At 39.3% G+C, this 26,719-nt stretch overlaps 1 protein-coding gene across 9 annotated transcripts in view; it reads right to left on the bottom strand.

The window, feature by feature from the left end:
* Positions 1–25,496, bottom strand: part of ATXN2 (ataxin 2) — a 100,928-nt gene extending 75,432 nt beyond the window's left edge. Inside the window, exon 1 of one of the 9 annotated variants that reach the window (XM_070475175.1) lies at positions 24,707–25,496. In XM_070475175.1, the coding sequence (XP_070331276.1) occupies positions 24,707–25,401 (695 nt within the window). In that variant the 5' untranslated portion in view covers positions 25,402–25,496. Of the gene's footprint in view, positions 1–23,640; positions 23,761–24,706 lie in introns of those variants that run through there. The other 8 variants (XM_070475172.1, XM_070475173.1, XM_070475174.1 and 5 more) reach the window with 8 other exon arrangements.
* Positions 25,497–26,719: the final 1,223 nt, after the last annotated feature.

The raw sequence follows: 26,719 nt of genomic DNA, 5'->3' as shown, positions 1-26,719 counted from the left end.
GGGGAGCCTGGTGGGCTGCCATGTATGGCGTCGCACAGTCTGACACAACTGAAGCAACTTAGCAGCAGCAGCAGCGGTTGCTGAGATGCTACAGTTAAAAAGATTTAAACAAACGACACTAATTAAGTGCCCTTAAATTTATGCACCCATAAGGCTACTTAAAAGAGTTTAAAACATAAAATTCCATGATAGAAATCATTTTTTTAAATTGAGTACACACAGTTATATTTTTGACTAATAAAGAGCAACTGTTTTAACAATCCAGTTTACTCAGTAGAAGAACAAACAGGTCAATAAGGAAAATAATGGAAGACTCACAGTGGTATAAAGTGGCATAAAAGTATAGAAACTACTGATTTCCACTGCTCTACCAGGTGGCTGGACACCCAAAGGGGATGTGTGCATACAACAGTAGCATTCTCTGAAACTGATAAAAAGCCCACATTCATTCTCATTTTTTTCTTTTTGAATCCACTCAGATTATGGTTGACTTTTTGTTTTTTTTTCCTTTGGTATTTCAGGACAAGCATTCTACTATTTCATATAGTAAAAAAAAAAAGAAAAATTGAATTTCAAAAAAAACCCATCGAAGATCATATTTTAGTTCTAAATATAAGTATAATGCAACAGATCAGATTTAGCAAATCAATAATATCCAGGATTTTAAACTTTCAACAGTCATTGAACATGAGGTTAAAATGTGATTCAAAATACCAAATAAACAAATATACAAAATAATAATAAAGAGCTTATATTACTTCAAAATAATATAGTAGGGAGGAAGCAGGGTTATAAATGAGAGAGCGCCGAATCAACCACTAGACCACCAGGGAAGATGGGATTATAAATGAAACAAGACTGGCATGAGTTGATAACTGCTGAAGCCAAGTACAGTGGTATGCAGGGGTTCATTATATCATTCTTTTTACTTTTCAAAATTTTCTTAAGTTACGGGGAGGGAGGGGGGAGGGGGGATCGGGATGGGGAATACATGTAAATCCATGGCTGATTCATATCAATGTATGGCGAAAATCACTACAATATTGTAAAGTAATTAGCCTCCAACTAATAAAAATAAATGAAAAAAAAATTTCCTTAAGTTAAAAAAGTTTTCTGACATGATACAAAGGGAGTCTGGATTCAATCAAGTGTATAGATCTTTCAATTTACAGAGACCATTGGGTAGTAGAGTAAATTAACTTATATACCACAAGGTTACAAGTCAGTTAAATCCAGAATGGTAAATTTAACTCAACAGATGACACTGGCACATCAAGAAAAAACAACGTAGAGGAAAAGTTATCACACATTTAAAGATACACACAATGAAAAGCAAAATGTGCTTCCCAATTTCAAACCTTATCACAGAGATTTTCCTGGTGGTCCAGTGGTTAAGAATTCGCCTGCATGGAAAACAGACAGCGAGTGGAAAGCTGCTCTACAACACAGGGAGCTCAGCTCAGTGCTCTGTAACAACCTAGTTGGGGAGGCGGGGGGTGGGAGGGAGGTCCAAGAGGGAGGGGCTGTATGTATACCTACAGCTGATTCACAATGTTATACAGCAGAAACAAACACAATATTGTAAAGCAATTATTTTTAAAAACAAATAAATATAAGCTTAAAAAAAGAGAGACTGCCTTGTAACACAGGGGATTGCGGGTTCACTCCCTGGTCAGGAAACTCAGATCCTACATGCTGTGGGACAAATCTAGCCCGCATACCACAACTAGAGAGTCTGTGGGGCACAAAAGAAGATCCTACATGACACAATGAAAATCCTTCATGCCACAACTTAGTCCTGACCCAGTCATATAAATAATTTTCGAAACTTATCACATAACTACAGAAATCAAAATAGTATGGTACTGGCATTAAGGACAGTCATAAAAATCAATGGCATAAACCCTCATGTTTATGGGCAACTGATCTTTAACAAGGGGATCAAGATCATTCAAGGAAAATCTCTTTTAACAAGTGATTCTGGAAAAACTAGATATTCACATGCAAAAAAAGATGAAACTTTACCTTACACCATATATAAAAAATGAACTAAAAATTGGGGCAAAGACCTAAATTTAAAAGCTAAAACTATGAAACTCTCAGAAAAAACAGGGAAAATCTTCACGGCCTCGAATTTGGCAATAATTTATTAACTGTGACATCAAACGCATACAACATAAAATATATATATAGGATTTCATCAAAATTAAAAACTTTTGGGCAAAAAACAGTATCAGCGTAAAAAGACAATCCACAGAACAGCAGAAAATACTTGCATATATCTCATAAGGGGTTAATATCTAAACTACATAGAGAACTCCTATAATTTAACATCAAAAAACAAGTTTCCAAAGAAATTTATATGATGGCCAATAAGCACATGAAAAGATGCTAAACCTCACCATTAATCAGGAAAATTCAAATCAAAACCACAATGAGCTACCTCTTCACTCCCACTACAATGACTATTATAAATAACCAAGCCAAAAAAAAAAAAAAAAACAAAACCCCACAAAACCAAGAAAATAACAAGTGTTGACAAAAATGAGGAGAAATTGAAACCCTTGTACACTGCTTGTGGGAATGCAAAACTGTGCAGCTACTGTGGAAAACAGTATGGCAGTTCAAGGTGGGGAAAAAATCAAATGTCCACTGATGAATGGATAAACACAGCATGCTATCACCCATACAATGGAATACATTGATACATTCTATAACATGAATGAATCTTGAAGACATGAAAAATAAGACATACACAAAATGACAACTATTCCATGCTTCTACTTATGTGAGGTACACAGAATACTCAAATTCATAGATACAAAAGGGGCTGTGGGAAAGTTGGAATCGGAAGCAAATGCTTAATATGCATAGGTATAAATACATTGAAAATAAAAAGACATAGCATGCAAACAAGAAAGCAAGAGTGGCTATACTAATATTAGACAACACAGATGTTAAACAAAAAAAGTTACTAAAAAGGGACATTTTATAATCATAAAAAGGTCAATCCAACAGGAAGAAGTCATTCCTCCAGGACTCTGGGTACCCTTTTCACATGAAGTCCTGGGCCACTGGAGATGAACTCTTAAAAGAAATTATCTGTACAAATCTGATCCAGAGCCTTGCTCCTTCACCTAGAGTGTGTCTCACGCTCCATCCTCCTTGTCATACTATTAACCTGACAACCGCATTCCAACTAATAAATGTGGAAGGAATGATGGAATGAGAGGGCTACTATTTAGTAACCACTATAGTAGTAACTGTTTCAGGCTGAAATCACCAATGGATGCTAGTTCAATAAAGTATTGATAGAAATAGGATATTTACAAAGTCACAAAGTAACTCATCACAAGATACTGATTAATGATAAAGTGAAAAATAACTTTATAGAAAAGGAACCCAGCATCATCAAGTGATTCAAGTTAACAGTATGAGCAATGAGACATACATCATGAACCTTCTCTCAAGCAATGAGAATACATATATCACTTCTGCAATATCCTTGCCAAAAATGTATATAATCTGAATCTAATCATGAGGAAACCTAAGACAAACCCTAATGGAGGGACATTCCACAAAATAACCTGTAGTACTCAAATAGTCAAATCATGAAAGACTAAGGAACTATACCAGATTAAAGGAGACCAACAAGGCATGATAACTGAATCTAACATATAACCCTGGACTGGTTCTTAGAGCAGCTTTCTTTTGGAGTGCAGGAGGTGGGGGGAGCTGTAAAGAATAATACAAAACCAACTAGTAAAATCTGAATAAGGTCAAGAGATAATAATTTGGCACAATATTAATTTCCTTATTTTGACAACTGTACTGTAGTTTTGTAAGAATATCCTTGTTATTAGGATATACATTCAAGTATTCAGAACTAAGGGGTACCACGTCTCTCATGTTTGATAAAATTATGTAAGTTTTACATTAAATATATATTTATATATTAATTTGAACAATAGAAAATGAAAAAGTGGAGATGCTACTTGAAGAATATAGATGGATATAGAAGAATTCTTTGTACAACTGTAACTTTTATTTATAAACAAAATTTTTTTTAAATTATTAACTATGAGTTATTTATTAACTTCTACTTTAGTGTCCAAAGTGTCTGTACATTTCTGTAATTAAAAAAAACTTGCCTAGCCTTAAATGTTACCTTTTCAAGATTTATGTCACCCCAATCAAACAAACAGTATTCTCTTCGCTGGACTGGAATTTATCATCATCTGCCCTGTAGTTAACAGGGAACCCATTATATGCCCACTAACTCAGGGCCATCACCTGACAATAAGGTGGTGGTGGTTTTTCAGTCACTAAGTCGTTTCCGACCCTTTGCGATCCCATGGACTGCAGTACTCCAGGCTTCCCTGTCCTTCACTATCTCCCAAAGTTTGGTCAAACTCATGTCCATTGAGTTGGTGATGCCATCCAACAATCTCATTCTTTGTCACCCTCTTCTCCTGCCCTCAATCTTTCCCAGGACCATCATCTTTTCCAATGAGTCAGCTGTTCGTATCAGGTGGCCAGAGTGTTGGAGCTTCAGCATCAGTCCTTTCATTGAATATTCAGGGTTGATTTCCTTAATGACCGACTGGTTTGATCTCCCTGCTGTCTAAGGGACTCTCAAGAATCTTCTCCTGCACCACACTTCGAAAGTGTCAATTCTCCGGCACACAGCCTTCTTTATGGTCCAACTCTCACATTCGTACATTTGGAAAAACCATAGCTCTGACTATAAGGACCTTTGTTGGCAAAGTGATGTCACTGCTTTTATGCCTTCTAGGTTTGTCATAGCTTTTCTTCTAAGGAGCAAGCATTTGCTAATTTCACGGCTGCAGTCACTGTCCACAGTGATTTTTAAGCCAAGAAAATAAAATCTGTTAGCGTTTCTACATTTTCCCCATCTAACTGCCATCTATTTGACAACATAGTGTTTGTGCGCAGACCAGAAAATGATGCCTCCTCCAGGATGTCACAGTCCTACGACAGTCACACTAGAAAAAAACCATACAGTCAGTAGTCAATGCCTTTGTAAAAATTAAGAGGTATCAGAAACAAATGTAGTTCCAAAAGGCATATCATAGAGCCAAAGAAACTCCTAGATTTCAACACTCACTTGTGCCCTTGGCCAGCTCTTGGATGAAATTAAACTGGAATAACCAATACTGGCAGACAGGATCTTATCCATCCTTGTACCATCTACCAAAATCGGCACAGAGGAACTGTGCCTCTTATGATATATACAATAAATATTTCCTCAATTAAATAAGCCCAGTCAAAAAAGAAAGAAAAAAAAAATGAACATGAAAGCTTTCAAAGACCTTCCCCCAATTTATGATGAGATTATGTCCTGATAAACCCACTGTATAAGGTGAAAGTCAAAAATACATGTATATACCTAGCCCACCTTAAAGGTACCCAGAGCATTTACAATAGTCTACACTGGGGCTCAATTATCTAACACAAAGCCTACTTTATAATAAAGTGCTGAACATCTCATGTAACTTACTGAACACTGCCCTGAAAGTGAAAACCAGAGTGATTCTATGGGTACAGAATGATTGTTAAGTTCTTACCACTTGTAATCATGTAGCTGACTAGGAGCTCAGCTCGCTGCCACTGACCAACACCATGAGAGAATATTTTACCATATAAAGCAAACATGGGAAAAGATCAAAATTCAAAGTAGGGATTGAATGCTTACTGCTTTCACACCATCCTCAGTCAGGGACCATCTGTAATAATTCTTTAAATCACATATCAGGGAACTACAGCTCACAACTTGTTCTTGTTTGGGCTTTCTGAATAAATATGGTTTTAAGTTTTTAAAGGGTTTAAGGAAAAAAAAAAGCCAAGAACAATATGCAATATAGAAATTATATGCCTCATAAAAGCCCAAAAAATCTGGGTCATTACAAGCAAAATCTGCTGACCTCTGAACTGAAAAATATGCCTGCTATGTCAATAACTGCAATTTAAAAATGAAGTCTACTGCTGTTTCACACAAATCAGTTCTTCTACAAGAAACTTCTTAATAGCACTACTTTTCTTGAAAGTTTAATGTACACAATTGAGTCAAAGTATTCTTGCTCTCATTTAATTATTTTTAGGCTTTACCATGTAATTCAATTGAGGGTGATTTATCTATTAAAAAAAAAAATCAAGGTATTTTACTAATGTACATTTGACAACAGTATGAGCAAGTTTCAGAAAGATAAAGGACTTTGTAGTGAAACTATAGATTAAAACAGACTTGAGTCATAGTAAACAACTTGTGAACCCTCATTTGAATAAACTGTAAAAGAAAAATAAGGTGATGAGACACTCGAACTGGAGGTTCTAGCTTATGCAATAAAGCAAGAAAAAGAAATAAAAGGCACAATATTAAAAAAAAGGCACAATGTTTGGACAGAAAGGAAAACTGTCTTTAATAAATGACAACATGGCTATTTATGCAGAGAATCTACCCAAAAACACCCTACTAGAAGTAAGAGAGCTTGGCAAGGCTAACTCAAAATGGATTAATGACCTAATCACAAAAGGCTTAAATAAAATTTAAAAAACATATATATTTCTCCCATCTCTTGCCTATGACTATCATCAATCTGCTCTCTGTATCTGTGAGATTTTTCTTTTTCTAGCAAACTGAGGCGGCTGGCAACTCTGAATTCACACAGAACAACTGCCAGATTAACTCAGCCATGTGATCATCTAGAATCAATGCTTTAAGAACTATCCCCACAAGAACTTATTTCAGTTTGCTGCAAACTGCTTGGGTTCAAATTCTGGCCCTATCACTTTTTAGCTCTGTAACCTTAACCTTATGACTTCAGCTCTTTGTATCTTAACTTCAGAATCTACAAAATGGTGCTAAAAATAGTATGGTCTTAAAAAATAAACAGTATCTTTTCACAGGTTGTGAAAATGATATTCCGTATAAACAGTCTGGCTTAAGAACAATGCCTGGCACATTACTAACTGCTTAACAATTATTACCTAATACAATTATTTGCCTCCTATTAGTTTTACTCAAAGGAAGGCTTGGCCACAAAGCCATGCACAATTAGATATGGCCTAGATACACCAAAAGTTACACATACCTTAGATAAAATGGAATCTTGGGGGTTCAAGTTCAGCGCTGTCCAATAGAACTTTCTATAATGAATTTTAAAAAAACTTCTATATCTATGCTGCCCAATATAGTAGCCACTAGGCACATGTGGCAGCTGAGCACTTGAAATGCGGCTAGTGTGACTGAGAAGCTGAATTTTTTTACATTTTAATTAACTTAATTCTAAATATAAATAGCAGAACACAACACTGGCAGTCCAGTAGTTAAGACTCTGCACAGCACTTCCACTGCAGGGAGCATGAGTCTGATCCCTAGTTGGGGAACTAAGATCCTTCATGCTGTCTGGTATGGCCGAAAATTAATTAAATTTAAAATACAGGCCACACTAAAAAACGTTGTTAATAGCCATACGTAGATAGTGGCGGCCATACTGGACAGCACAGTCCTTTCTTTGAGCTTCTCCAGGAGTAGGTGTTATCTACTTTCCTAAGCAACCATTCCCTCTGACAAATACCAGGAGTGCTTCCTTATACTGAACTCAAGTCTCTCTCCCAATGGTTTCACCCATTGGTCATTTATCTTTCCTGGGGCCTCAGAACAACTTTAATCCCCTTCAAAAGACAAGTGATAATGGGGAGGGGAGTAATGGGAAACAAGATGAGCTATTCACTGATAACTGTAGGGTCTTAAATTGTTCCTTTTATATATGTTGAAATTTTCTTTTAAAAAATTCTCATTAAAAAACTTCTAATTAGCACTTATTTCAAGCTCACTTCATTTCTTCTCTAACTACAAAGACTTTCAAATCTGTCTCCGTGCTTTCAATACTTAATCTCCTCCAATTCTTCCACACTGTGAACCAAATTTTTCAGCCAACAATCATGTTTATAAGCATCTCTGTACTTTGGCACAAACTTTTCCCTGCCTAGAACTTCCTCTTCTCTTCCACGGCCTCATTGGAAACTGCGCATCATTCCTCAAAATCCATCTCAACCCTCACTGCTTTTTTTTCTTTTCCCCTCACTGCTTTTTAAAGGTTTTTTCTTCACTACTCACCCAGTAGTCATATATGGATGTGAGAGTTGGACTACAAAGAAAGCTGAGTGCCGAAGAAATGATGCTTCTGAACTGTGGTGTTGGAGAAGACTCTTGAGAGTCCCTTGGACAGCAAGCAGATCCAACCAGTCCATCCTAAAGGAAATCAGTCCTGAATGCTGAAGCTGAAACTCCAATACTTTGGCCATATGATGCGAAGAACTGACTCACTGGAATTTTTTCTGATGCTGGGGAAGATTGAAGCGGGAGAAGGGGACAACAGAGGATGAGATGGTTGGATGGCATCACCAACTCGATGGACATGAATTTGAGTAAACTCTAGGAGTTGGTGATGGACAGGGAAACATGGCGTGCTGCAGTCCATGGAGTCACAAAGAGTCGGACAAGACTGAGTGACTGAACTGAACTGAACTGAACACCCATTCACTCGCTTCTCAGTGCCACCAGTTTACACTCCCTACATGCCTGCCATTCCCAGCTACACTCGCTGGGTAACCTGGAAGCAGAGCTGCTCATTCATCGTTTAACTATTCCAGTCTGATAGCTTCAAACTTTTAGTGAATTAATCAATAGTATGCATACCAGCTCAATGAAATGCTAAACTGTGTCTACTCTTATATTAACAGTATTACCCTAAACCCATCAACAAGCAGTTTTCAGCCTTAACTTGCTCAAGTCGTTTTTACTGATTTCCAAACACACTAAAAGTAACAGCTGAAAGTTACTAAGCACTTACCATATGCCAGGCATTGACAAGTATTTTTCACATGTAATTCATTTAATCCTCATCATTCCCATTTCGCAGAGGAAGAAACTCAAGCACAAGTGAAATAACCTGCTGTAAGTCACTAAGTAAGAAAAGACCTAGGGTGCTAAATAAATGGTGTGCAACTCTGGACAAGCCATTTAAAGTTCCTGCTCCTGTGTAAAATAAAGAGGATGAGTCATGATGATGTCAAATGCAAGCTTCCAATTCTAAAATTCAGATTTGGAGGAGGAGTAGGAACACTGACTTGTGAAAAGAAACAGTGTTGCTTTAGGCACTTACCAGAAAACAGTCTGGGGGGAAATGTGAATCTTTTCATTCTTATAGTTTATAGCAAGCTACTACAGTAAAACACGGAACATGTTTTCAAATAAGAAAGCTAATATATATAGGACAAGCTAAGTTCTGTAGGAGTTGATAAAATAAATGAGAATTAGTTTCATGGAACATGTGAACCAGATCTTAGAAGCTAAGTATGAGGATGTGGAAAAGGAGAATAGTGATAGAAGAGCAGGCAGGGAGTAGAGGCTGAGCTTGATACCTGCAGAGGCAACGAGAAAAGGAGACCACGCTGATTTAAACGGAGGTCATGTTCTGAAGAGTTAATGGTAAACATAACAGAAAGATAAAATGGGATTGGCAAATGTCTATGGTTCCGTGGCCTGTTTTTACATGGCCCAGAGCTAAGAATTTTTACATTTAAAAAAGTTAAAAAAAAAAAAAAGAAAAATATGCAAAAAAGATGGTAGGAGACCTGTAGGCCCAAAATATTTATTATTTGCCTTTTTACAGAAGACTCTGCCAACCCCTGGGTTAGATTACGGCAACTCTTGAGAGTGAAGAGGACCTCAGGCTTGGGAATAGGATGATTTTTGAACAGACGGTTGGCCCAACAAAAATAGAGCTTAAATTTAATAGCAAAAGGAAGGCTAGGTTAAACAGGTGTGAAAAATTAATGTGCTACAATAAGAATAAAATGTATGATACCTAAAATGATTATCTGGCCCACAGAAATAACTGCACCATAGCCAGAAACTTCCCTAAAACTTACGGAACAGAGGAATCATTTCTTCAACTATTCAATCCCTCCTTTTGAAGGACTAATATGTGCTGCTGAAGTCTTACTCTGTGTCCTTCTAGCCCCAGGGCTATGCAGTCTCCAGTCTGACTAAGAGAGTGGAGAAGTTGGTTCTAGCACTCTAATTCTCCTACAGAAACGTAAGTGGTGTTGGAATTCTTAGATCAAGTCAAAAATGCCTTCTTAACCTACAACATAGTACAGTACTACTGAGTTCAAATTAATTATGGATAACTATCAATTACAAAATAGGCAGATGCAGAAAACACCATCATTTATAACACTGCTTTCAAATTTTAAAATAAAAATCTTGAGCTTATCAGATTAATTTATAAAGAGAACTGCCAGGACTAAGGCATGGTTAATTGAAGCCATTTTATGGCTAAGAATAAGGACTAAATTGCTTTCTTCATTGATTTTTATCTGCTTTTGTTTTGTCATAGAGCTGAACTAGAAGCAGTGGCGCACAATTATCAAAAGCAAAAGCTCTTTAAAAAAAAAAAAAAAAAAGCAAGAACTCTGAAGTCTTGTAGGGTTAGAATCTCAGCTTTATCACTTCCTAGCCCTTGACCCCGGACAAGTTCCTTAATTTGTCTGAACCACCTGGGCTGTTCTAAGGATTAAAGGATATATAAGTAATGCACTTGGCACCGTTCCTGAAACCTAATAGGCACGAAATAAATGTTAACTATCATTATATAAATAGAAAGCGCTCCACAAACTGTTTTCACATCATATATACATATCTATAAACTTTTCCTTCAGAAAAATGGCTTCCATTTCGCTCATAAATGCTAGTTTCTTCTAACACAAGGGAAAAAAGTGTTATAATAAATAGGAATTCTCATTTATTCTCTAACCTTTTAGATTGAGTTAAAAATATGTAGACTTCCTATGTAACATTTACAGATAATGAATAACTAAATTCCTTATCTATCACAAATGCAAATTTGTTGTTTTCTCTTCAACTTTTCAACCCAAGGAGGTTTATATACATTCCTTCACTTAGTGAAGCTAGTGACTCAATTCCTGGTCAGTTAAAATAAGAAACTAATTGTAAAAAAAAAAAAAAAGACACTAATTGTAACATTCCTTAAATCCATCACCAGTTTTCTCCTATTCTCACTTGCATATACTTTTTCAGAGATCCTAAAAAAAAACAATAGTAAGACATTCCATCTCTGCCACTTTCTAGCTAAGTTAAAACAGGTCACTTAGCTTCTCTGGGCCTTAGCTTCCTCACAGGTAAAATGGGAAGGCCCAACAGATTATCTAATAGGATTGTGTGATAATCAAGTGAAAAAAAAAAGTGCATATTATATATACATGTAAAAGGTATGTATATGCCCCAGCAGAACAGGAAGCTCATGTTCTTCTCCCTTTCAATTATGACCCTAGTGGGCTTTCACAAGCTTAGACCAGGCTTCTTAAACATAGTGATTTCTGTTACTCATCAGTGGCTATCCCAAAAGCATTAAAAGGAATAAGACCCTTAGCAACATACCAGAATGCTAGTAAGAGGGCCAATCTTCTGAAAAAGCAATAAGCTTTCTTTCCCTTCATCTAAAAGACTTCCTTCCAATATTTTATAAGATAGAAGCATATTAAGTAAGCATTAGCAACTCTAACATATTGTGGAGAGGCAAAAGTTTGAACTTTCTGCCCTGTTTCCTCTAATAATAGTATATAAGCTCCAGGAAGGGAGAGACCGCATCTGGCTTATCCACCACTGTATTCCCCAGAACCTAGCAAACAGGAAGTACCAAAAAGTTTAACTATGGTTTGCCTATAAAATAAATGCCATGTTCCATTTGAGATGACAACTTTTCCTTGGTAGGTTAATTCATCTGCTTAATAATGAAACCAATGTTCAAAGAGTCAATGAATAATCTACCATTTACTAGGTATACAAAGTAGTACAAAGCACTTGTCCCTGTCCTCAAGATGCTCTAAATCTACAAGGCAGACAATGCAAATACAGAAGTTCCTTTACTTTCAAAGAAGTTCGATCCCAAATAGTTTCTTGTCACCAAAGATAATAAGCAAATGGCACATGAAAAGATGTTCACTATCATGAGGCGTAAGGAAATGCAGTCAAACCACAATGAAATATCACTACATAGCCACCAGAATATCTGAAATTAAAAACTAGCATACCAAGTATTGGGCTTCCCTGGTGACTTTAGTAGTAAAGAATCCGCCTGCCAATGCAGGAGACTTGGGTTTGAACCCTTGATCAGGAAGATCCCCTGGAGAAGCAAATAGCAACCCGCTTCAGTATTCTTGCCTGGGAAATTCCATGGACTCAGGAGCCTGGCGCGCTATAGTCAATGGAGTCACAAACAGTCAGACACGACTTAGCAAATGAACAACAATACCAAGCGTTGCTGAGAAATTAGAAATCAGTTACTGGGACTATCCTGTTGGTCCAGAGGTTACCTACCAATTCACCTACCAATGAAAGGGACACTGGTTCAATCCCTGGTCCAGAAAAATGCCACATGCCATGGGCGACTAAGCCTGTGCGCCACAACTACTGAGCCCATGCTCCAGAGCGTGTGCTCTGCAACAAGAAGTCACTGCAACGAGAAGCCCATGCACTGCAACTAGAGAATAGCCCCACTTGCCGCAACTAAAGAAAACATATGTGCACCAATAAAGACCCAGCAAAGCCAAAAATGAACTTTACAAATGAAAATCCTAAAAACAGTTACTTTAGCAGTTTTGCAATTACTTTTAAAATTAAATAAACATTTGCCATACAACTTACCAATTCCATTTCTATGTATTTAATCAAGAGAAATAAAATTGTTATAACCACACAAAACCTGTACATAAATATTCACAGCAGCTTTACTCATAACAGCCAAAAACTGCTAACAAATTAAAAGTCTATCATTTGATAAACCACCATTGTACCTGCACACAACAGACTACTACTCAACAAGAAAAAGGAAGAAACTGTTACATGCAATAACATGAATCTCCGAGTATTTTGTTACATGACAGAAGGCAACCACAAAAGGCTGTATAAAGACAAAACTTTGGGGTTCTGGTGGTAAAGAAACCACCTGCAATGTGGGAGACCTGGGCTCGATCCCTGGGTCGGGAAGATCCCCTGGAGAAGGGAAAGGCACTCCAGTACTCTGGCCTGGAGAATCCCATGGACTGTATAGTCCATGGGGTCGCAAAGAGTTGGACAGGACTGAGTGACTTTCATTTTCAAAATGTTAGGAAATAGATTAGTGATTGCCAGGTTTGGAGGAAAGGGACTGACTGAAAAGAAGGAAAAATTTATGGGATGATACTGTGATTGTGGCGGTAGTTTTAAAACTATGTTTTTCAAAACTCAAGAACTGTACAGTAAAAAGTGTTAGTCCATCATGACTCTTTGCGACCCATGAATGGTAGCCCACCAGGCTCCTCCATCCATGGGGTTCTCCAGGCAAGAATACTGGAATGGGTTGCCATTTTCCTCTCCACACTAAAGAGGGTGAACTTTATTTTTTGTAAATTATATTTCAGTATGTCTAACTAAAATACAATTTACTACAATAACTGTCTAGCAATTTAAGCTAAACCACAGCACACTGAGCAATGAAATTTTAAAAATTTCTTCTGTATATCCCTGTGATCCTAAGTCCAAAATGGACAGGAGAAAGTTTAAATGCTTACAGACCCAATGTATGAACATTTTTTTGGCATCCTTTCCCAAAAGACAAATCGCTTAATAATCTTTTCTGTTATCACTGGAGATGCCTTAAACTCTTTATTCAATGAACTGTGAACGTGTAGCACTGTTTTGTAGGTCTACAAAAATTTCAGCAATAGCATTTTAACTACGTCAGCCTTCTCCCAAATTAACACTACTACCTGCAAACTTCCAAGTTTTTCCATTTCATCTGCTAATTCTCTTTAACTTTAGCTGATTATTATTGACTCAATAAGCATGGTATTTTCTGCTCTCTGTCCTTCAGAACAATTTGTCTCATCCCAAGCTATCATTTCCTACTACTTATTTTTTAAAATCTCTCATTTCTACCATAATGAAGAGCTTTCTTCTGACTGGAGTTAGCAATCCTCACTGCTGCTGCTCTCTCTGAAAATGACAACTTTAACAACAATAAACTAAGCTCAAACACAATAAACACAGAATTTTAAAATGACAAGGGTCACTGACTACAAAATGACCATAATACCACTCCCCTTCCCTAAATGGAAAAAACAAAAAAGGCCCTCTATTGGTGGAATGAACCCACTTTTGTTCTGTGGTGTAGCTCTGCTTCTATTTGAGAGATCCTAAGCAGAAAGCCTGCCAAGCAGAGGAGCTGCTGCACTAAAATACAAGACACTGTATGTGGTATGTCCCTGGTGGTCCAGTGGTTAAAAATCTGCCTTGAAATGCAAGGATCATGGGTTCCATGCCTGGTAGGGGAACACAATGCCATGGAACATTATGAAGTCTTCAAGCCACAAATACTGAGCCCACACACTCTGGAGCACAAGTGCCATAACTAAGACTTGATGCAGCCAAATAAATAAATAAATATTAAAAGAAAAAAAAAAAAAGACACCATACACTGAATACCACAGGAACAAAACTTGTCAAAAGCTACAGGGGCACAGAAGAATCCCATTTTCCTAGGGCAAATATGGTGAAACACCATGCAAGAGAGAATCTGGGCTAAGCCTTCAAAAACCTATGCTTAGGAGGACAAGATTACTAGACTGACACAACTTGATTTATTCTAGAGAATACAGTATCCACAATCTGTGGAGGGACCTGATAACAAGACTATTTATTAATAGTCTGTATTTGATTCAGCTAGAAATGAGAGCCACTAAAAGTTTCTTAACAGAAACAGTACACAATTAAAGATGTTTAGGAGAGTGTTGTTTGTTGTTTTTGTTTTTGAGGTGGGGACAGAGATTTTCAAGGCCGTGGAGTAGGCGCTAAGTATCTGGCCCTGAAGTAACCAATCAGGAAGTTTACTAAACTACAGTCAGCAAATACCCTCTGGCAACCATGATAAAAAGGCTCAATCCACCCCCTTTCTCTACCTACATCTCTTCTCTAAAGCCAAAAGAAATCTCAGAATCCTCCAAACAATACACCAATCAATCACAATTAACAGACAAAGTGAAACCTATTTGCCAGCCAGATTAAGGATCAAGAAAGGAAAGGCATGCCCAGTAGAAACAGAGGAACTTCACTTTGGATTCCAGTTCCTAAGTTAAAAGGACTAAAGAGACACTTTGCCACTTAAATGTGTCAGAAAACAAAAAATAGCAAAGTCTATTCCGAACACATAGAGAAACTTTTTCTAGATAGCTAGATTTCTCCTTAGAATACTAAATTAGTATCAAATTTTGAAAACAATTCTTAAGAAACATATTAATACAAAGAAGAGGGAACAAGATTCTAAAATCAGTTATGCAGCCAATGATGAGCGAATATTCGCAAATAATGTCTGTGGCCTTAATTTCTACAACAGTAAAGGGAATGAGAACTGAAAACTCAGGAGTCACTTCCAACTTTAAATCTATGTAATTCTAAAATACTGAGGGAATTACCTGGCTTATTAATGGTTAGGGCTTTATGCTTTCACTGCCAAGGACCCAGATTTGACTCCTGGTCGAAGAAATAAGATCCCCCAAATGCATGGGAGTGACCCCAAAAGCATAAAATACTGACAGCTTAATATGTGTCAATATATTAATATAATAAAAATGCAGAATGTCATTTTTTAAGGAAGGTATTCTTTCCCGCTTTAATAAGTACAGAAACTGAGCCTGTGAGTAACTTGCCCATTAATTCACTCAACCATCTGACCACTTAAGTGTCAAGCATGGTTCAGAAGACTAGTACACAATCATAAGCAAAATGAAGTTCCAGTCCTCAGAACTTAAATTTTAGTCACGAGGGGATGAACCCCAATTCTAGTCCAGATTATCGTTAGGAGATAAAAGATACACAGTTAAATTTGGATTTCAGATAATAAATAACTTTGTTCCATGCAATTTGGGACCTATTTATACCAAAAAAATTAGTGGTTATTTATCAGAAATTCCAGTTGGGGGGTATAAATTAGAAGTTTGGGACTGACACACACACACAACTATATATAAGCTAGATGACCAACAAGGGCCTACTGTACAGCACAGAGGACTATTCTCAGTAATCTGTAATAATCTATAAGGGAAAAAAATCTGAAAAAGAATACACACGCCTGAATCACTTTGCTGTACACCTCAAACTAACACAACATTGTAAATCAACTGTTTTTTTAAAAATAAAAATGCAAGTTTAACTGGGTATCCGGTATTTTTATTTGCTAAACCTGGCAACTGTAGTGTAGACATTAACTGCAAAATCCTCTCTCAATCCTTTTACTGTATCTCAGTGCCTCTAAATCAGTGACTCTGACTACACTAATGAAAAATTACAGTTTAAATTGCAACACAGTATATATACAGTAATTGAAACAAGTTCCTTAAAACAATTCTCAATCTTAGAATAAGATACTACAGTGCACTGCACTTTTAAAAAATGTTTCTAAAAGGCCTGTCATGACCCACTAAAGTGATCTTACAACTTACTAAGGGCTCATCACCTACAGTTTGAAATACTTCTTTGAAAGATGAAAAACAATTTAACCTTGTCTTATGAGTCACCATTAGGAGCACATAAATTAACTACATTATGCCATAAAATAGTAACGCCTCTGGGGTGTACAAAAGCATGGAGTTACCAATTTATAGTCAAAACACCCATGATGATAAACTTTTGAGCTCTTGTGTCTGTTTTTTATTATTTTCCCATCTCTTAACTTCCTATCATACTATTATTACTTCTCATGGCTACCAATGTTTGCCCCTAAAACACTCTACTTGCTGGCAATCTGTAAATCAAAAAAGCAAGCTAAGGGATTTGGCTAATGGGCCAGTGGTTAAGAATCCACCTGCCAATGCAGGGGAAACAGGTTCAACTCCTAGTCTGGAAGATTCCACATGCTGCAGGGCATATAAAACCACATGCCACAACTACTGAGCCTGGGAGCTGTACAGCCAGGGCTCTGCAGAAGCCACTGCAATGAGAAGCCCTTGCACAGTAACTAGCGAGCAGCCCCCGCTCGCCACAACTAGAGAAAGCCCGTGTGTAGCAATGAAGACCCAGCACAGCCCAAAATAAACAAAATGATACATACATACACACACGTGCGCGCGCGCGCGTAAATATATACATATAAAAAGAACAAGCAAAGCAGAATCATGTATTAAGTGAGAAGATGCTCTGAAGCGCTCTCCTTTCTGTAATCTGCACAAGGTTCAACATAAAGACCTTAAGTCTTTTCTCTACTTATTTTCAAGCGTGTTTCGGAATGAAAATAGTTAACTACCCAAGGTCCACAAAAAATGTTTATGAGCTCCAAAAAAACAATTTACAATTTGATTCAAAACAAGACTTTTCTTTTTTAAAAACTAAGACTATAATCAGATTACTCTAGACTATATACAAAGATTACCACTAAGAATATTTTTTAACATACGACTTATAAAAGGCAATATGAACAAAGTGGCAATTAAAAATATTTGACATTGACAACATTGGTAGATAGTCTCTCAAGGTAACACTTTCAAGAGGACAACATTCTGAAGTTCTGAAACTCAGTAAAAATAAGCCATGCCCCACAAACTGATGAGAATTACAAAGACTCCATTATAGCATGCCATTTTATCCAGTCCCCTAAATGCTGCTAGCTACTAATCATGGCATGAAATTGGCATTTTATAGCCACTTGACTCAACTTCAAGGCTTAAAGTATAAGCAAGCTATGTAAGAACTATTTCAAATTAAAAGGAATTTCAAATTTTCACATGAATACAATTGCAAATAATTTTAAGCAAATAAAGCCTAAGATTAAAGCTGTGGTAAGCTTTCATCAACAACTCAGATTTGTAACAATATTATACTATTAAAAATAACAAAACAAAGGATTTAACATTTAAGCAGATTTTATACCACATATATACAAACTCATGGGATTTTTTTTAAAAGATGAGGAAACAGACCTTCTATTTTATCAAGCCAAGATCAAGGTAACAAAAGATGTCCTGAGGGGCAAAAACTGACGGTGGCTATGTTTTCTTTTAAACATACAGTATGATCTTGTTTATGTCTCTGTCTGCACTTATTGAAAGTGAGGGAGATGTAACAAAGTTCTACAAATATGTTGCTCTGGGCAAGTGCTCTAACCTCTCAAAGGTTAAAATTTCTTCCCTTCTAAGACAAGATTTTCTGTTATTTTGTTGTGCTCTAAAATCTTGTTTTAGGGGAAAAAAAAAATTTAAAAGACAATATATACTCTTGAATCCAAAACAGCTTTCACAAAGTCTGAAAAGATGTACACCAAATTTCTAACAGTGGTTGTCTCAAAGAAAAGATTGTGAGAGAATTTAATTTAAAGGAATTTGGGGGAATTCCCTGGGGTCCAGTGGCTAAGACTCCATGCTTCCAATGCAGGGGGCCTGGGTTAAATCTCTGGTCAAGGAACTAGATCCCACATACTGCAACTAAGACCTGGCACAGCCAACTAAATAAATAGTGTTTAAAAATCTTTTAATGCTAAATGAGTTTGGAATTTAAAAAAAAAATTCTCTGCACTCTTCTACAATTAAGTGTTTAAAATGAACTTTTTCAAGTTTAGATCTTTCAAGTACAAACAAGGAAATACACTAGGACTTTCTCAATTTCAAGAAAGAATCTGATTTGGACAATGGTTTAAGTACATCTCTAATCTCTATTGTAAGCATTGCTGAGCACATTCTATACATGTTTGTATGCCCCAAAACAATACATATATATGTGTGTATGTGTGCAATATATATAAGAAATTTTTTAGTAGAAAATTATACTTAAAGGTTACATAAAAAAATTAAGATACAGCTCAACCTATTTCTAATCATAAATAACGTCAACAAAGATTATGGTATCAAAAATGTCTACAAATTCTAGACTTAGGTGCTACAACCTTTCAAAAGCTTGATACTAGCTTCATGTTCACTGATGAGTAAATTTTCTGATGAACACACCCTTATTTTTGAAGTCTAACATCTTAGGAGGCAAAAAGACTTCAAGAGGAAAGCACAATCTACTCTTAATGACAGTCTTCCTTAAAAAGATCACTGTATGAACCTCTTAAAATGGTATGGTTAACAGTCATAGATGATCCATATATATATATATTTTTTAAAGGCAAGTATTTTCAATGAAAAAGATACAGTAGCAGGTAGACCTGTTAATAAACAGTATCTCCATCAGAGTCACAATCATTTAAAATAACTACAAAGATAGGGTTTTGTTTAGGCTTAAACTAATATGATATCAAAATACTATTACTATCTCATCAAAATAGAAAATTACAATTCTAGGGGAAAAAATCTTATAAAAGCTTAAAAATCCTTTTCAAGGTATAAAAGCATACTCTGCAATGATGAAAATAAGTGCTAACACAGCTGTAACGACTTAGGGAAAAAAAAAAAATCCCTTAAGTTGAAACATATGTCTATTAAATAGCTATGATATGAGTTAACATCCCCTGTGTAAAAGTATAACTGTCTCTCTAATTAGAGAAACAGAGAAAATACAAATTTACATTTAACCAAAAGAGAAGCACCGTGACCGATAGCATGCACTGTGCTGACCTTTCAGAATGCAAAATGTGTAAGCAACTATAGTCTTACTTTTACCTTTGTCAAAGATAATCCATTTGTTGTAGGTTTCTGCCAAAACTTAAAAAGTGTATTTGTACACCTGAAACTAACATAACACTGTAAATCAACTTGCTGTTGTTCAGTCGCTCAATCATGTACCACTCTTGGCGACTCCATGCACTGCAGCCTGCCAGGCTCCTCTGTCTTCTATCATCTCCTGGAGTTTGCTCAAATTCACATACATTGAGTCAGTGATATTATCTGATCAATAAAAAAAAATTAAGTGTATTTTTCTCTAGATATTTAAAATGAAAATTAAACTGATTAGGTAAAATTAAAAAGCTAACTAAAAAACAAAAATGTACCTCACTTAACAGCTACCGATATTATCTCTGGATTAATTTCAAATTTGACTACCATCAATATCCACATAAAAGAATGAATTAGCAAAGGATGATGCAGTTTAAAAAAAAAAAAAAAAATATATATATATATATATATGTAGTTATAAACTACAACTGGGGCCATATGATTAGTTAATCTTGATTAAAAGCAAATGGCTAACTACCACACCTTCAAAACTTTGTTCAAACGTTATCTCTTCAACAAGGCCTACCCTGATCCATTTAAAACTGCAACCCATTCTCTTCCCCCACACTCCATATCACACTCCCTTAATATGCCACATCAAAATGTATAAAGGGTTTCCTAGGTGGCTGAGTGATAAAGAAGCTGCCTACCAATGCAGACCAAGAGACAAGGGTTCGATCCCAAGGTGGGGAACACCCTATGGAGAAGGAAATGACAGCCCATTCTAGTTTTCCAGCCTTGGAAATCCTATGGACAGAGGAGCCTGGCTACAGGCTATGGAATCGCAAAGAGTTGGACACAACTTAGCGACTCAACAATATAAACAACGGGAGAGAGCTATCTTTCCTTTTATAAATATCCCAAGCACCTACATCTCTATTGTACCTAGATTTTCAATGAATTTATGTATTGAATGAATGCAGTTTTCTGTAGGCTCTTCTATAAGAAATTTAAAGACAAAATTTCATCAATATTTAAAAGGAAATATGATAATTACAATGAACTGCAGCATAATTTATAAGTCACAATGCTTTAAGAGAAAGAAGCAGTAAGCAAGTCCTAAACTGAAAATTACTAAAAGTTTTCATTCACACTTAATCCTGTATCCAAAGAAATTCTAATAACGTGCCAGTGCTCAGCCATGTTCGACTCTTTGTGACCCCATAGATTGTAGGGGTCTATCAGACTCCACTGTCCATGGGATTTCCCAGGCAAGAATACTGAAGAGGGTTGCCATTTCCTCCTTCAGGGGATCTTCCCAACTCAGGGATCAAACCCACTGTCTCCTGTGTCTCCTAGCATTGCTGGCAGATTCTTCACCTACTGAGCTATCGAGGAAGCCCATTATTTAGAGTATGGAATACAATAATAGGACTGTAAACTCGTATCTATGTCTATGTACATAGACACACACATTTCTTTTTTAAAATTGGGGAATGGAATGTGGAACAGAAAGAGATAAGGTTTAACCAGTGATAAGTCCCAAACGTACTATGAAATCACAAAAAAAAAAGTTACCAAAAAATACTTCGGTCATAACCATAGCAGCTGATTAAAAAATACTTTGAGATGAACGAGGAAGGTTAACCAAAAACAAGTTTTAGAATAAGGTCCTCAAGACTGTCATTCCTCTAATGAGAGAGAATCATCAGCACATGGTTATACCATGTGTCCTCATTAGTATTAACAATTTTCAAGACATTTTCACATACATTATTAAATCCTCAGAGACACTAAAGTCCAAGATAAACAGATAACAAAAGCACTAAATTGTGTATGCACTTGACAGTAAATCCAACTTTTCCCTTGAAAATCCCCCAAAGTTCAACAACCTACAAAGAAACCATTTTATAAAAGAGCCACCTCTTTAACACACAAGTCTTCTGAAGAGTATTATGGCACAGCCAGCAAGCATAAAAACTTGAAGCCCTTTGATCCAGTAAAACCACTCCTGGGAACCTTCTTTAAGAAAATAATTAGACCAAGGCAAAAAGCTGTTAATAAAAAGATGCTTACTGCACTGCTATCTACAATAGCAAAAAATGTGGAAGACCAAATCCCCACAACAGAATGGTTACGCAAAAACTTAAGAAAATCCATAATGTGGTGTTAAAGAAGAAAAGAGCTGAATACAAAATAACATACACAATTACTAAAACTACATAAAAATCAAAGTGGCAAAACTAAGAATTGGATTAAGGTAAAATTATAATCGAACTTTCTAAGAGAAAACAGCTACCTTTAAAACAGATGACAAAGAGAATTTCTGAAAGCCACGAAAATCCACTATTTACAACAGAAAAAAAGGTCAAATATGATGAAATGTAGTACTATTTAAAGCAGACATGTGAATTTCTAGACTTTCAAGACTATTTTACTGTCTCTAAACATATCAAACCCAAAGCTGCATTTTTTTAAAAATTCACCTTTGGTCCCAGAAACACATTTTAACTGCTGATACACACTAGTGTAACTGAAGAAACTCTAGAAATTGTCATTAGTTTACAAAGACATCAGTAACAGTGATTCAATTTTGAAAGGAATTCTACAAGTACATTAAACATGTAGATGTACAAAATTTCACACTATATGAATTCAACTCATTAAATGAAACGTCACACATTTATCAAAAAAAAAATAAGGGCTACAATTCATGCCTCAAATAAAAGAACTTAAAACAAGAATCTAAAACTTAAATATTTATAAAGTCTCAAGGAACAAAAAAAGATCTGTGGTAGGAAAACATTTCAAATATTTTTGATCACTCAAGCCATTCTTGAACAAATTCTTCGTTATAATTTTTAAGCCTAAGGAAAGAAAGTATATGCAACCTAAGTTTTACTTTTTAATTATTTGAACAAGTTGAATACATCTGCCAGATTCCTGTTTGTTTTTTTTTTTTTTAAGATTCTTGATGTGGATCATTTTTAAAGTCTTTATTTAATTGGTTACAACATTGCTTCTGTTTTTTGTTTTGGTTTTTTTGGCCCCAAGGCATTGTGGGATCTTAGCCCCCCCCAACCAGGGATGGAGCCTGCACCCCCTGCATTGAAGGTTAAGTCTTAACCACTGGACCACCAGGGAAATCCCGATTCCTACCTGATCCCAAGAAGGAAAAAACAGTGCGCCCCTTTTTTATAAAAATTAGGTTTAAATTTTTTTTCCCTCTCTCTCCATGGATGCCACAGAAAATGGGGAACTGAAGTTACAGAATCCTACATGGACAGAACTGGGAAAATAAGCATCTTCCCCCACTTTTTTGAACTAGTTTTGATAGGAAGCATCTGTAGATGCTTCAAAGGAGAAACTGGAAGGACGGTGGTTGGTAGGGTAGAAAGCAAGTAAATCAATGTTCCCGATTGCCCCATACGGAGGCAGAATTCCTTAAAAAAAATCAGCTCCGAATCATCTTGATGGGATAACTTCTGCCACAAATGAAAATTGTTTGGAAATGGACTACTAAAAACCTTTTTTCAAAAAGAAAACTCTGCATGAAAAAATCCCCTTATCCCACCTTTTAAATCCAGATCTAAAGAGGACCCTTATCACCGAGCCTGCCAACCCCGCCTAGGCCTAAGGGACGCATGGCAGTACCGGCAACATGGATGGGACACAGGGGAAATGGACTTGCGTGCCCTTGGTGAGCTCTGGCGGCACTCCCCAAGTTAAGGACACTGGCCACAATGGAATGGAGTCTATTGACATTTGCTACTTCGTTTGAACACTAAGCATTTTCTTAGTTCATGAAATACGAACTGACAACCCCCCCCCCTCCCCGACATACACACACACCCTCCAGAGCCAGACCCAGGTCACTGAGACAACGCTGAGCCCCCAGAATGTACCACAAACCTGGGTCATGGTGGGGAGTGGGGAAGACCAAGCAAGTAAACACCCGCATTTCTGCCTTCCGGAACCCCACCGTATCTCCTGCTGCGATTCCTCTCCTCTTGAAATTTATAAATTGGGGCAAGGGTTGAGGAAAAATGCACAGCGTGCCCGCGCCATGCCGCCGCCGCCACCACCCCCTCGGTCCCTAGCCCGGCCCTCGCCCACCACTATTCAAAGGCGCCTTCTCCGCGGCCTCGGAACAGCAATGCGGCTCAGCCACCACCCGCGCCGGAGAGGCCTTGCGGGGGAAGGAGGGAGGCCTGGAGGGGGCCGGGCACTCCCCACCCCTTCCTTAGGTGGGGGAGGGCGGGACGCTGCGGGAGACTGAACTGAGCCCCACGATTTCAGAGCAGCTCCGGAGCCCCCGGCCGCCGCCTTAGACTTAAATGGGGGGGGGGGGTCTCTGTCCACTCACCTCAACCCGGTCCTTCGATCTCTCCTTAAGCTGGGAAGCGGGTGGGTGAGAAGACTGGACAGATCCTAATGATTCCAGATAAGCTGCCCCTTTAACAGGCCGGGGGGGGGGGGGGGGGGACGACGCTGCCCTAACTTTCCCCCCTCCCTCGTTATTCCCAAACGGGGGAGTTGGCAAGTTTCGGCAGATAACCTAAAGAACCTTCCATGTTAACATTTAAAGGGGATGGGAGCTGTGCCCAAGCATCCCCCCGTTGGGGGCGGAGGGGCCTTAAAGAAGGTGATCAAGGGCTGACAATCGCCGAGACCTGTGAACCCCTCCCAAACACTTAAATGGAGAAGGGAAGGCTGCCCAGTCCTTCCATCTTGACCGTTTGGCGGAAGGGGGTGGGGATGTTGCAAGAGCCTGGACAACGCCATTCCCAGAGGGATCCCGCGGCGCCCCCTCACCCGACCCCCCCCCCCCAGGCTCTAGACGGGAGCCCCACCCCCACTGCAGGCCCCCAGTCCCGCCGGTCACGGGGCGGGGACCGCGGTACGGCCGCGGGGGAGGGGACGTCAGGCCCGAGCTGCTCCAGGCCCCGAGCCGAGGCGGCTGAGGCGCGACACCCACCTGCCCAGGCCCGGCCGCCCGCCGCCTGCGCTAGCCGCCGCCACTGAGGACGAGGAGGAGGAAGAAGCCGCGGCCGAGGACGACGAGACTGAGGACGGCGCGGCGGCCGGCGACGTGAGAAGGCCGCCGCCGCCAGGCTTGCGGGCATTGGCGGCCGCGGGCTGCGGCTGCGGCTGCGGCTGCTGCTGCTGCTGTTGCTGATGAGGCTTCAGCGACATGGTGAGGGGCCCATACACCGGCCCGCACGCCGGGCGGGGACTGCCGGGAGCCGGGCGCGCCGAGGAGAAGCCGGAGCGCGGCGGGGACGCGCGGGCACCGAGCGGGGAGGCGCGGGTTGGAGCGGCCGGGGGGGCGCCCGAGCCGGCGAGGGGAAGCAGGAGGACGACGAACGGGCGGGGAGGCCCGCCGAAACCGAGAAGTCGCCGGGAGCCGGGCCGGGCCGCGCCGCCGCCGTTGCTACCAAAACAGTCTGAGGAGGAGGGAGGCGAGCGCTGCCCGGAGGGAGGGGGGCCGGGGCCGGGCGGGGGAGGGGCGGCGGATGGATACGGCCCCGGAGCCCCGCCGCCGCCGCCGCCGCCGCCGCCCCGCCGCGCCGGCCGCGGGAGCGAGCGCCGCCCGGGCCACCTGGCCGCGGCGAAGCGACGAGGCTCGATAGCCGCCGCGGGGCCCCGAGGAGCTGCGGCCGTCGGGCGCATCGGGGGTCGGGCACAGAGGTGCCGCGTGGCGATGCCAGGTGGGCGCGGAGGTATGGAGTGGGGACTCTTTACCGGAAGTCGGAAGGGTCGGACGGAAGCAGAACGTGAGGCGGCCCCGGGCCGGGAGGGACACGTGAGGAGCGGGCGCCGCGCTGGGCCGCGTTCGCGGGGGTCGGGTGAGGCCCCGACCGCCGGCCCTACCCGGATCCGCCCTCCTCGAGGCGGGTCTGCCCTTCGGAGAGGGCGTGTCTGTCTTCGCCAGAAGGGCCGGCCTAGTATAGAGGACCGAAGCAAAGCGTTTCTGCCCCGCCCCCCTCAAGCGTTCAACGTTCTTAGACTGCTAGGAAAATCCGTGTTTGGCCCCACCTGATGCAACCTCGAAGATGGACTGCGAGTGTCTTCAGGACGAGACCGTCTTGCTACATATAAATCAGCTTGGACACAAGCATGCCATAGTTTTCTTTGTATCCCCGGCACCTCACACACGGTAGGCTCTTACTGTGTCAGCCGGGTGTCAAAGACAGGCCGTCGTGTCTTTCCTTGCCAAGACCTACAGGATTGGAATCCAACAACCTCCCGGGGCCACCCACATCTGGTTACCTTTTCCCCACTTTTTCAACCCCAGCAACACTAACCAGAAAACTCTCTTGGGTATCTGACCTTCATTTGAACCCAGTTTCCCTCACTTGAACTTCTTTTTCCTCATTGATGAGACTCAAAAGGAAATTGTACATGATTGGTAGAGCTATGGATAATGGGGTCTCTTTCGGTGTAGACAGAACAGACCTCACAAAAATGTGCGAACTTTAGACCTTGGCCCCTTTAGAAGTTTTACTTTAACTTAGTCTGGTAGCCAGCACAGTAGTCCCTGTTTCTTTTGTTTCTTTCTTTTTGTTTTCTAATGCGTTTCAATTAAACTGGAAGCAGTAAATAACTTTTAGGGGAGAGTGACTAAAAACTTTTAGTTTTTTAAGAAGTGAAATTACTTCAGGAAATGGTAGGGAAGAAACACCAAAGTTTACCTCAGTCTTCCAGAATTGTCAGATAAAGGTAAAGATATTTTAAAAAAATTTAGAAAATTATTAAGCCGTGAACTTCCAGTAGCCAAATTGAAATTAATCTCGTAGGTGGGGCAAAAGTGGTTATCATATTCTGCAAACGTGAAAAGTTGGGATATCAATTTTATCTTCCATCTGAGGTAAAAAGGAGGTTGAGAGAGGAAAGAGCATTCTTTTAAACTAACAGTTGCAAAATCCTTTAAAAATTAAACCAAAGGAAACAGACTAAAAAGCCGGATTGGGGGTGGGGGTGGGGGGGG

This window comes from Odocoileus virginianus, chromosome 12 (assembly GCF_023699985.2).
Source record: "Odocoileus virginianus isolate 20LAN1187 ecotype Illinois chromosome 12, Ovbor_1.2, whole genome shotgun sequence".
NCBI lineage: Eukaryota > Metazoa > Chordata > Mammalia > Artiodactyla > Cervidae > Odocoileus > Odocoileus virginianus.
This window is presented reverse-complemented; position numbering and strand designations above follow the sequence as displayed.